Here is a 12,465-nt window from a genome sequence, read left to right on the forward strand (position 1 = left end):
CCAGTTTGTTGGCATACAACTGTTTGTAGTGATTTCTTCTGGTTTTTTGTATCTCTGTGATATAGTTTGTTATTTCTCCTCTTTCGTTTCTTATTTTATTTGGGTCCTTTCTTTTTTTCTTGATGAGTCTAGCTAAAAGCTTATACATTTTGTTTATCTTTTCAAAAAACCATCTTTTGCTTTTATCGATCTTTTCTATTTTTTAATCTCTATTTTATTTTCTCTCTGATCTTTATTATTTCTTTCCTTCTGCTGATTTTGGGCTCTTTGTTCTTTGATCCCTTCAGATGGTAGATTAGGTTGTTTGAGATTTTTTGTTTGTTTCTTTCTTGAGGTATGCCTGTATCACTGTTAACTTTCCTCTTAGGACTGCTTTTGCTGTGTCCCATAGATTTTGGAAAGTTGTGTTTTTATTTTCATTTGTCTCCAGGCATTTTCTGATTTCCTCTTCAGTTTTTTTGTTGACCCCTTGGGTTTTCAGCAGCATGTTGTTTAGCCTCCATGTATTTGTGTTTTTCTAAGTTTTCTTCCTGTAATTGGTGTCTAGTTTCATACTGCTGTGGTCAGAAAGGATGCTTGATACAATTTCTATCCTCTTAAATTTTTTTGAGACTCGTTTTGTGACCTGGAATGTGATCTATCCTGGAGTATACTCTATGTGCACTTAAAAGGAATGTGTATTCTGCTTTTTTGGATGGAATGTCCTGTAGTTATAAGTCCAACTACTCTAATGTGTCACTTAAGTCTACTGTTTCCTCATTGATTTTCTTTCTGGATGATCTGTCCATTGATGTACGTGGGGTGTTGAAGTGCCCTATTATTGTAATATTGTCAATTTCTCTTTTTATGTCTGTTAATATTTGCTTTATAAATTTAGGTGCTCCTATACTAGATGCATATATGTTTATGAACATTATAGCTTCTTCTTGTATTGATCCCTTCATCATTATGTAATGCTCTTCTTTGTCTTTTACTACAGACTTTGTTTTAAAGTCTACTTTGTCTGATATGAGCATTGCTACCCCAGCTTTCTATTCATTTCCATTTGCATGCAATATCTTTTTCCATCCCCTAACTTGCAGTGTGTGTGTCCTTAGTTCTGAAGTGAGTCTCCTGTAGGCAGCATGTTTTTTTATTCAGTCAGCCACCTATGTCTTGATTGGAGCATTTAGTGCATTTTTATTTAAAGTGATTGTTAATAGGTATGTACTTAATGCCATTTTGTTCTTTGTTTTCTGATTGTTTTTGTAGTTCTTCTCTATTCTTTTCTTCTTCTTATGGTCTCTTCCCTTGGGATTTGATGATTTTCTTTAATGTTATGTTTATGTTCCTTTCTAGTTTTTGTATATATATTGTAGTTTTTTGACTTGTGGTTATCATGCAGTTCATATATATTGATCTATAACTATATCTATTTATTTTTAACTGGTAGTCCTTTAAGTTCAAACACATTCTAAAAGGTCTACATTTTTTCTCCGCCCCCCCCCCCAATGTTTTGTATTTTTGATGTAATATTTTACATCTTCATGTCTGTCCCTTACCTGTTTATTGTAGTTACAGTTGATTTTACATTTTTGTCTTTTAACCTTCATATGAACTTATTTCAGTGGTTGATCCACAGTCTTTACTAGTAGGATTTTTGTCTAGTCTTTACTAGTGGGATATTTGTCTTTACTAGTAGGATTTTCCCCTTCCTATAATTTATCTCTTGATACAGCCTTTTCATTTTCATTTAAAGACTCCTTAACACTTCTTGTAAGATTGGTTTAGTATTGATGAATGTTAGTTTTTGCTTGTCTGAGAAACTCTTTATCTCTCCTTCAGTTCTGAATGATAACCTTGCTGGGAGGAGTATCCCAGGTTGTAAATTTTTTCCTTTCAGCACTTTATCTATATCATGCCACTCCCTTCTAGCCTGCAAAGTTTCTGCTGCAAAATCAGTTGATAGCCTTATGGGGGTTCCCTTGTATGTGACTCTTTGTTTTTCTCTTGCCGCCTTTAGAATTCTCTTTTTATCTTTAACTTTTGCCATTTTAATTATGATTATGTCTTGGTGTGGGTCTCTTTGAGTTCATCTTGTTTGGAACTCTCTGTGCTTCTTGTACCTGGATATCTGTTTCCTTCTTCAGGTTTGGGAAGTTTTGAGTCACAGTTTTATCAAATACATTTTCTACCCTTTATTCTCTCTCTTCTCCTTTTGGGAACCCTATAAGTCAAATGTTAGTACAATTGATGTTGTCCCAGAGGTCCCTTAGACCATTCTCATTTTTTAAAATTTGTTTTCCTTTTTACTGTTCTGATTGGGTGACTTCTATTATTCTGTCTTTCAGATTGCTTATGCATTGTTCTATATCACCTAATCTCCTGTTCATGACATCTAGTGTATTTTTCATTTCAGTTATTGTATTCTTCAACTCTGACTGGTTCTTTCCTGTATTTTCTAGTTCTCTGTTGAATTCTCATCGTGTTCATCTATTCTTTTCCCCAGTTCAGTTAATATTTTCATTACTATTTCTTTGTACTCTTTTTTTTTTTAAGATGTTGGGGGTAGGAGTTTATTAATTTATTTATTTTTGCTGTGTTGGGTCTTCATTTCTGTGCGAGGGCTTTCTCTAGTTGTGGCAAGCGGGGGCCACTCTTATTCGCGGTGCGCGGGCCTCTCACTATCGTGGCCTCTCTTGTTGCAGAGCACAGGCTCCAGACGTGCAGACTCAGTAGTTGTGGCTCATGGGCCCAGTTGCTCCGTGTCATGTGGGATCGTCCCAGACCAGGGCTCGAACCCGTGTCCGCTGCATTGGCAGGTGGATTCTCAACCACTGCGCCACCGGGGAAGCCCCCAGCTTTTCTTTTTTAAACACCTTTTTTTTATTTATTATTTTTGGCTGCATTGGGTCTTTGTTGCTGCACGTGGGCTTTCTCTAGTTGTGGCAAACGGGGGCTTCTCTTGTTGCAGAGCACGGGCTCTAGGCATACGGGCTCAGTAGTTGTGGCTCGTGGGCTCTAGAGCACAGGCTCAGTAGTTGTGGCTCACGGGCCTAGTTGCTCTGCGACATGTGGGATCCTCCCAGACCAGGGCTCGAACCTGTGTCCCCTGCATTGGCAGGCAGATTCTCAACCACTGCGCCACCAGGGAAGCCCTCTTTGTCAGATAAATTATTTATCTCTGTTTCATTAGCATTTTTTCAGGTATTTTTTTCTTGTTTCATTTTGTCTTCCCATTTTGTTTAACTTTCTTCACCTGTGTGAAATCAGGTGAAACAGTTGCCTGTCCTAGTCTTGATGTCACGTCCTCGTGTGGGACCATTCCTGTGCAGTCTGCGTAAGCCCAGTGGCTTTGGTGGGAGAGCTGGATTTGGGGTGAGCGTGATCTGCATCTTCCCCCAGGGTGTGCTGGTAGCCACTGCCTTGGTGGGAGGTAGGCCTGGAGTTGGAGGGGCTAGAGCCAGAGCCGGATGCAAGCCAGGGTTGTTGCTGTGCTCGATGACTGTCACTGCTCTGTTGGGGGTGGGAGTGAGGGCAGAGGGGCTGGAGCCGGAGCCCTGAGGGAGCTGGGTTTCTCTTGGGTATGATGGCAGTCTCTATCTTGGTTTGGGACAAGGTCAGGGCCTAAGGTCTTGGGGCTGCACTCCTGTGCTGGTTTCACTTTTTCCCCAGTGTGTGCCCTCAGTTAGAGGCTGGGTCAGGGCTGGAGGGGTTAGTGCCATGCCACTGAGCTGCCCCTACCCCTCCTCCCCCAAGTGTGCACAGACATCTGTGCTCCAGCGATGGCATTCTCCATCCGAGTGTGAGCAGGGATTCGTGAGCTGGTAATGGTTGCCTCTACCCTGGTCAGAGGCAGGGCCAGGGTTCAAGCCAGCTCCGTTCCCTCCAAGTGTGCACATTCTCGTGGGCAGTGGCAGCCTCTGCCTTAGTGGAGAGCAGTGCTGGAGCAAGAGGGGCTGCAGCAGGAGCCTGGGGAAGGCTGGGGTCACACTGGGATGGTCCCTAGGCATTTTTCAGTCAGCTGCCTCTTTGCTGTCATCGGGAGTAAGCAGATCTGTGCGTGTGCTCTTCAAGAGTGGAGTCTCAGTTCCTCACAGCCCTTATGAGTAAATCCCACTGGTTTTCAAGCGAGCCAAGGGGGCTCGTCTTCCCCATGTCAGACCCAAGGGCTGAGGTGCCTAATACATGGCTCGCACCCCTTGTTCCCCAGGGAGGATCCCTTAGCTTGTGATAGCCCCCTCTTCCTCTGTGTCCCCCACCAGCAGTGTGGCTGCTGACCAGATCGCTTCTTCTCCCTGCCTGCTCAGCTCCGTGTGGATCTTCCTTCACAGCCTTGGCTGTAGAATAGCTATTCTGCTAGTCCCCGGGTCAGTTTCAGTGAGAGAAGCTCTATATGCAGTTGTAGTTTTGATGTGTTCATGAGGGAAGGTAAGCCCAGTGCCGTCCTACTACACCATTTTGATCTCCTCCCACCCTGGATTATTTTAGTCCTTTCTTTATCCTATGTTAGTACCAAGGAGTAGAGGTATTTTAGGCCAAACACTTAATGTTCGTCTCGGACAAGATTCAAACGTTTTCTGCTGGCATGGTAAGGGAAACCATTCCTTTAGTCCACATCACTATGGATACATATGTAATTATACACCTTATTATTCCAATAGTTGGGACACAGGATAAGTAAAAGCATATTATTAAAAAAAAAAGATTTACACCTATGTATCTACCATCACAAAAGCTACTGCTAGACTTTGAACTGAAAATTTGAAGAACATTTGCCTGGTTTTAGAGGCTTGGCTTGGAAAAGGGTGAGAAGGCAGATTGTGGGGGGGACATAAGGTGTTAGAAGAATGAGATTTAAACATAGTGAGTACAAGTGAGTACAAGATTTGAATGTAGTTGAGTACAAGAACATGAGTACAAGTCACAGTGCAGAAGTAGTGGAAGGAGATGGAGTTGAGAGCTGGCCAGAGAAACCCTAGTGGGAAAAGAGGCTGAGGAAGAGGGAGAAGTGATAATCCCTCGTGGACTCTCTTGGAGCTTAGGGAGATGAAGTTAGGACAAGAAATGCAAAAAGGAGATGTATTTTTCTAATGGACTAAATGGTGCCCAGTGAGGCCATGCTTTATAAATACCCGTGGAGTCAACTCATGGTAAGATTTTTTTTTTATGAAATGATTAGGGACAACATGGAAGATAGACAGACCTTATAATAAATTTCTTCATGGGTAAAACTAAGGAGGTAAACTAGATGGCCTCTAAGCAGCTTTCAACAATAAAATCTCCTTTAAATAAATCTGATCTGTAGGAAATAGTGTTAAAGGAAAGTTTTAATATCATTCTGTCCAAGGCACTGTCACAAGGTCACTTGGCCAGATTGGAATTTTCAGCTTATAAACTATCCTGGGTGAAAAGGATCTGTGGTCTTGGGCCCTGACAAAGGATACCCCTGGCATATATCCCTCAGTGAATGTAAGGAGAGGTGCCATGGGCCACAGGTAAGCTGACTGCCTTTCCAGCTACACCTACATATAAGAGGCCCTCCATTTTGTCCTGGAGGCACTTAGCCCCTTTCAGTGCCTGGTAGATCTTGTAGATCGGGTTTCTCTTCCTGATGGACTTGTGTCCTGGTGTCGGCATCCTTATGTCTTATCAAGAAGGAAAAAAAAAAAAAAAGAGAAAATTAAGTAGTTAAGTGGCAGAGAAGGAGGCCTATACTGGGACCCCCTGACAGCCCCTTTCTCCCATTCAGAGTGGAAATAATCTGTCTGGAGTATCCCTAGATGCTCAGACATGGTGAGCGAAGTTTTCAGTGATCTACCAAAGACTGCTTCCCCCTGCCAGCTTCCATCATTGTTTGAAATCAGTGTTTCACCTATAGCTCTGCCTGAAAAGTAGAAATGGGCTCTTTCCTGGTGGGTATCTGGTCCCAGTAACTGACTCAGTGCTTGCCCACCCTTCTGTTCCGTGACACCGAAAAGCTAGCACAGGTCAGGAAATGAGATGCTGTCAGGTCAAGCAGGGTGGCCCTCTGGAACCTCTTGAGAGCTTTTTGAAGGCCAGAAGGACCTTCCTGAGGGCTTGACCACAGTTGTCTCCCTGGCGCACAGGGTCAGCTCTCTGCATCTGTATACCCCTGGAGAATGTCACACACTTTCCAAGTCTACATCTGATTCCTGGTATCACTCCTTATTATTGTCCTTCTCAATCTCTTCTTCACCTTCACCCACTGACATGACACACGAGGAGGCAGAAAGTGGGTAGATGTGACCATCATTTCCAACACCCTTCTCAGCCAAGCAGCTGACTTGGGAGAACACCACATCGGACAAGGATGCTTGTAGGCAAAACTATTTAAACTGAAAGGAGTCCAGGGTCCTGTGGCACATAGGGCCTTGCTCTCAGACTAGCAGTGTCAGTCTCTCTGGGGCACATGTTGGAAGGGCAGAATCCCAAGCTGTCCTCCAGATCTACTGAATGAGAATCTACATTTTAACAAGATCCTGATTTTAACAAGGTTTGCAGGCACATACAAGTTTGAGAAGCGCTGTTCTGTGACAGTGGTTCTTGACCCTGACTGCAAATTCAAATAACTGGGAAGCTTTTAAAAATACCCGTGCCGAGTCCCCATCTCCATAGATAGATTTAATTGGTCTGGGGTGGACCTGGGAGTTAGTATTCTTAAAGTTCCCCTAGTGATTTTGTAATGTGCAGTCAAGATCGAGCATTACTGCTGGAGAGATACTTGCATATTACCTGGGTCTTGACTGATACTTCTTGATCACTTGGTTAGTTGGCTGGTGACTCTCAACCGGGCCACAGTGTGGCTCAGAAATTTCAGAAGCAGAGATTCTGATCAGTTCTAATCTCAATTAGCCTAACCTATTTCACTCTGTAAGTCCTTCAGGAACTACACCATCTCTGTCAGTTTGCACTCAGTTAGGTGGTTGTTACTTTTAATCACCTTCGGCTGGGGAAACTGGTAATTTATGCGTGAAGTTGAAGGGGATGATTGGAATATCCACATAGGAAAGAAGGTTAGTGATTTTTCCTTGGAAAGAATGAAATTAACAGCAGTAGTGACTAACCCTGTGTGCCAGACTCTATACTTGGCAGTTGACACTTCCCAAGTCATTTATGATCCTCCAGAATCCCAGGAGGAGGGTACTAATACTGTCTCCATGATGTGTAAGAGAAAACTGGAACACGAAGACATTGAGTGCCTCGCCCAGTGAAACAGGTCTATAAGTGGTAAGGCCAAGGTAGGAACCCAGGCAATCAGGCACAGAACTTTTCTCCCAACCGCGGCCGCCCACTGCATCACTAAAGCACTCCTTTGAATTTCTGCTCTCATCCAAGGAAGCTCAGGCTGTGGGAAAAGGTGAGAAAGTAGAATTAGCCCTGAATCTGGACAGAGTAGGTGGCCACTTACATGTTTCCATAGGTCCAGAACAGACGGTTTAGAGAGGGACTCAGTGACAGAGGGACCGCACAATGTGTTGTCCAAGCCTAGGCAATGTAAAATTCTGTTCACACTGGCACAGCAGGCATTAACCAGGACTGTCCTAGGCAAACTGAGCTGTGCAATTGCCTTTCTTATAGGTCATCTCATCAGCGAGGAGTTGAAGTCCATTAGTACAGGACACATGGTTGGTTTGTGGCCGGGTGAAGGACACACCCTAGTTTTCTTGATTCCTGTTCCGATGCCCTTCTCCTGTTTTGTATTGCCTGCCCTAATTTTCATCTCTTTTTCGACAACTCTCTCACCAGTGTACCATATCATACCCTCCTATGCTCCTAAACTCCCTGTCCAACACTTTAAAACCAACCAGTAGAGTCACTCCTTGACCACTGTCTCCAGAACAACTTTGCACAAAGTCCCATTTAATGCCTAGAGAGAAGAGGCCTTGAATATTCTCTATTTGTGTTGATTGATCCATTTAATATTGGGGAAGCTAATGGAAATGGGGGATTCAAAGATGGATAAGACATACTTCTACCCCTTAAGAAACTCAGGGTCTAGTGTAAAAACAAATCTCGGGGCAGACCAGGGGAGGCTTCCTAGAAGAGGTGAGTTGAAATGAATGAGTGGGTGTGAGACAGGCAAAGACTGGGGGAAGTGAGAGAGCCCTTGGAGGTGAGAAACATCAATGTGTACGGAAAACAAGCGGTTCTGTGCTGCTGGGACACAAGTTTAGAAGAAGGAGAGTAAGAGTCAAGGCAGGGACTGGGTCACAGTGTGCCATTCCAAGGGCTTGGATTTTCATCTGATGAGGGAAGCCTTACAGTGCTTTCAGCGGAATAGGACACGGGATAATGTGTTCACATATATAGCTCTGTTTGGTTTTAGGTGATTTAAGTGTTCACTGCCACTGGAATTTTAAATGATCTAATTTCTCTTTTTAGTTTCTTAGTTAACCATCTATAATTAAGATCAGTTCAGAATTTAACACATCTATGATCCTATTCTGATGCTATATAGAACTTTTTACCCATTCTATTCTTAAGGTGTTAAAAATCTAGAGAGAAGAGAGAGACGCATAGCCACTGACGGTAGTGTCCGTCGTTCACATGAACATTCACATATGCATGATGCAAATGAGGGTCCACATGCTGATGCCAGCCTGTTTGCTCATTGGGATCCAACTGTAGTGGAAATTTGGATATAGCACTTAAACAATGAAGCTTATTAAAAAGAGCTTTGTGTTGAAAATAGTATTGATTTAAAAAGTTATTGTTCTCTAAGCACTGAGTAATCACTTTTTTTCTCTGCACACTTTCTGCCAAGTTTTAAATGGATTAGTGTCTTGCTTTCTTTCTTTCTTTCTTTTTTTTTTTTAATATAGACTTGGGGACGGCATCAACAATCTACCCAGAACTTCAAGGAGCCAAAACTAGTTAGAAGTAGATGTCAGCACATCTGAAATGTCAACACATTTTTTTCTGGATAATTTCCTGTGATTTGAAATCCTGATTTTTTGAGTCATTTTTAGTATTCCATTTTTTAAGTGTTTGCTTTCAAGGAGGATATTGCCTCTGAGGCTTTCTCAACCAGTTAAATTCTCCAAGAGCAGAAAATATGTGAAAAAGCCAAGTTGCATGCTTATTTCTCCAGGGTCTCAGTCTCCTCTCAGAAATACAGACTCTTTTACTGAACCTTCTGAAACTGTCGTTTTTTTTGCATACACAGGCTTATGTTTTCACACCAGTTCATAGATTGGGCGGAAGATGCCACTTCTATTTTAATAGAACAGAATGGCATGTGGGTGTGTGATGTGGGGGACTGTGTGTGACTCTTGCCTTCCTTATATACAAAATCAGAGTGGAGTTCCTGCACTTCTCCTTGGATAGGTAAAAAAATCCTGGATATTTTGCAACCTGACTTTTTCGTGGTTACTTTTCTGACAGAAAATATTCTGGGGGTGAGGGCAGTAGGAGAAGCAGGGAGAGAATAAAATCTTCCACTTTGAAATCAACTAAGTTAAGATTGCTTTTTTTCTATGAAGAAGAGACGTGGTTCTGCCTACCTATAATTAGAAAGCTTAGCTTACTGGCATATTCACATTGCCTAAAACCCCAAGTGAGAATTTCAGTCTCAAGTACAGGGTGTGATTCCACCTGGTGAACACTTTACTAAAGGTTGAGAAGCAACCTCATGAGAGAGGGATGGGACACATCAGGGAAGGCACTGCTGAGGGTGGAAGAGCTGAGAGGGTCATCTGGATCCATTTCTTTCAAAGAGGAATTCTTGGCATTTAATAACTTGTGAACCTCAAGTCCTCACTTAAGGGAGGGAGAGACCTTGAGTCTGCTTTTTCATGCAGGGGTTGGTGATACCCGTGCTCTCTGGGTCCTAAGCTCTCTACACAAGATGATTTTTAGCCTTAAAGCTAAATGAGGTGTTGTTTGGAGGAGGCGGGGAGATAATTTGATGGGGTCCTTTGAGAAAGTATGAACTTCCCCCAGGCTTTTCCTTTGCCTGCTCTGGACAAAAGCATCAAACATCACTGCCTTCTGCTTTCCTGGTTTCTCCTTCTGTTTCCAGGAGGAGTCAAGAGAGCATAACGAAGAAGTGTTTCTGTAGGTAAGAGAAATGAACTGACCCCATTTCCAGTGGTTGAGCTTCTCTCCAAATAGGTAGATGCCGACGCTAAAGATGTAGCTGAGACAGAAGAAGGCTGCTAGACCCACTGGGCTGAGTTTGGCAAACACGGGATACACCCATGTACCCGTCTCAGAGTAGATCCATAGAACCCTGCAGAAAATGACAAATCACAGTGATTAGGGCATCAGGGGAGAAAGCCATAGTCCCTTCAAGGTCACGGGGGTTCTGGAGTCCAGGCAGAGGAAGCGAAGCCACAGGGGACGCTTAACAGCCGAGGTGTTTCCCGAACCTACAGAAGTGAGGATTTTCTGGATAAATAGACTGATTCATTGAGACATTCTGTTTCAGGCGCTGGGCTTGGCTATTTTACCTAATCCATTAAAACTCAGTGATGGTAAAAGAATATGGGAGAACACTGAACACATCATTAACCAAACAAAATGTATAAGAACGTGAATTATTTCTTTCCCTGAAAGACATGACCTGCTGAGACATTGAACTTGCTAAGGTGGTGCCCATTTGCTCACTCTCAGCCAGACAAGTGGGGTTTGCTTTTCTGTGCCTAAGTGTTAAGTATAGCTTTCCATTAGCTCTCCAAGCCTGTTGGGGTAGGAGAGGCAGAGACTGAGCATTATTACTATAATACAGTAGACCTGGGGTTTAATTATGGGCCTAGATTTCAGCTCGTGGAAATAGCCACGGATAGAGTATTAAGTAGGAATAGATGGATCTCCGGGAGGCTCAGATCCTTCTCATGTGAGGATAGAATATAAATCATTTCTGTCAGCCAAGAGAAGGAAAAGAAATGCTAGGAGAGGAGCCACAATGTCTAAGTGAAGCCTAAAAATGCAGTTTGCTGGAAACAAACTGCACCGGAAGATGCCAAAGTCTGAAATAACTTTTAAAACTAAATACGGGGAAGATGATATATCAGCTACAGTTTATAATCGGTTAAGAGTATGGAATATGGAACCAGGCTTCTGTGATTTGAATCCTAGTTGTGCTACCTACTAGCTGTGTTACCTTCACTAATTTATTCAACTTTTCTCTCCCCCTACCCTCATGTATAAAATAGGGGTACAAACAGCATACAGCTTATAAGGCTATTGTAAAGATTAAGGGAGTTAATTTAGCACATGTAAATTACATAGAACAGTGCCTGGCAGATTGTAATCATTTTATAAGAGTTTAAAAGCTTCTCTCCTCTGAGGGAATACACAGTGGGTGTCGCCTCAGCAATCTTTCTTTGAGGCTATTTATCTCTTATAAAAATTAGGATAGCCTAGGTTATGCTTCAGAAACAACGTTCATATTTGGATATCCCAGGTTGTCAAAGGAGTTCAGATGGAAGAATGAAATTCTGTGCTTAATGAAACTTTCAGAACCCAAGTGCAATCTTGGTTGTTTCAGATCCTTTAAGTTTGTCAAATGCTTTGTTGGAAGAGAGGGGCTAACGTCAGGGCCAGGACTAGGGTGAGGCAAGGGAGGCACCTATGGCATAAAATTTAAGAAGTCATCTCTGTGCATCAAAGGACACCGTCAACAGAATAAAAAGGCAACTTATAGAATGGGGAAAATATTTGCAAATCATGCATCTGATATGGGATTATTATCCAGAATATATAAAGAACTCCTAGAGCTCAACAACAAAAAATAAACAATCCAATTAAAAATGGACACAAGACTTGAAGAGACATTTCTATGAAGAAGATATACAAGTGACCAACAAACACATGAAAAGATACTTAGTGTCACTAATCGTTAGGGAAATGTGAATCAAAACTATAATGAGATACCACTTCACAGCTATTAGGGTATCTTCTATCAAAAAACCCCCAGAGAATATCAAGTGTTGAAGAGGGTGTGGAGAAATTGGAACCCCTGTGCACTGTTGGTAGGAATGTAAGATGGTGTAACTGCTGTGGGAAACAGTATAGCAGTTCCTCAAAAAATTAAACCTAGAATTACCATATGGTCCAGCAATTCCATTTCTGGGTACATACTCCAAAGAATTAAAAGCAAAGACTCAAAGAGATATTTGTACTCTCATGTTCATAGCAGCATTATTCACAGTAGTTAAAATATGAGAGCAACCCAAGTGTCCATTTAAGGACGAACAGATAAATAAAATGTGGTACAGTTATATACACACAATGGAATATTATGCAACCTTTAAAAGGAAGGAAATCCTGGGACTTCCCTGGTGGTGCAGTGGTTAAGAATCGCCTGCCAATGCAGGGGACATGGGTTTGAGCCCTGGTCCGGGAAGATCCCACATGCCACGGAGCAACTAAGCCCGTGCGCCACAACTACTGAGCCTGTGCTCTAGGACCTGCATGCCACAACTCCTGAGCCCACATGCTGCAACTACTGAAGCCTGC

General features: G+C 42.6%; 1 protein-coding gene across 2 annotated transcripts in view; it reads right to left on the reverse strand.

The window, feature by feature from the left end:
• ADTRP (androgen dependent TFPI regulating protein) overlaps nt 1–12,465 on the reverse strand; it is a 69,802-nt gene that overhangs the window by 5,871 nt on the left and 51,466 nt on the right. For both annotated transcript variants that reach the window (XM_027128369.1, XM_027128370.1), the window contains one exon: nt 10,083–10,234. In XM_027128369.1, the coding sequence (XP_026984170.1) occupies nt 10,083–10,234 (152 nt within the window). The remainder of the gene's footprint in view (nt 1–10,082; nt 10,235–12,465) is intronic.

This window comes from Aethalodelphis obliquidens, unplaced genomic scaffold (genome assembly GCF_003676395.1).
Source record: "Aethalodelphis obliquidens isolate GAN/ISIS:26980383/991018 unplaced genomic scaffold, ASM367639v1 scaffold34, whole genome shotgun sequence".
Classification (NCBI taxonomy): Eukaryota; Metazoa; Chordata; class Mammalia; order Artiodactyla; family Delphinidae; genus Aethalodelphis; species Aethalodelphis obliquidens.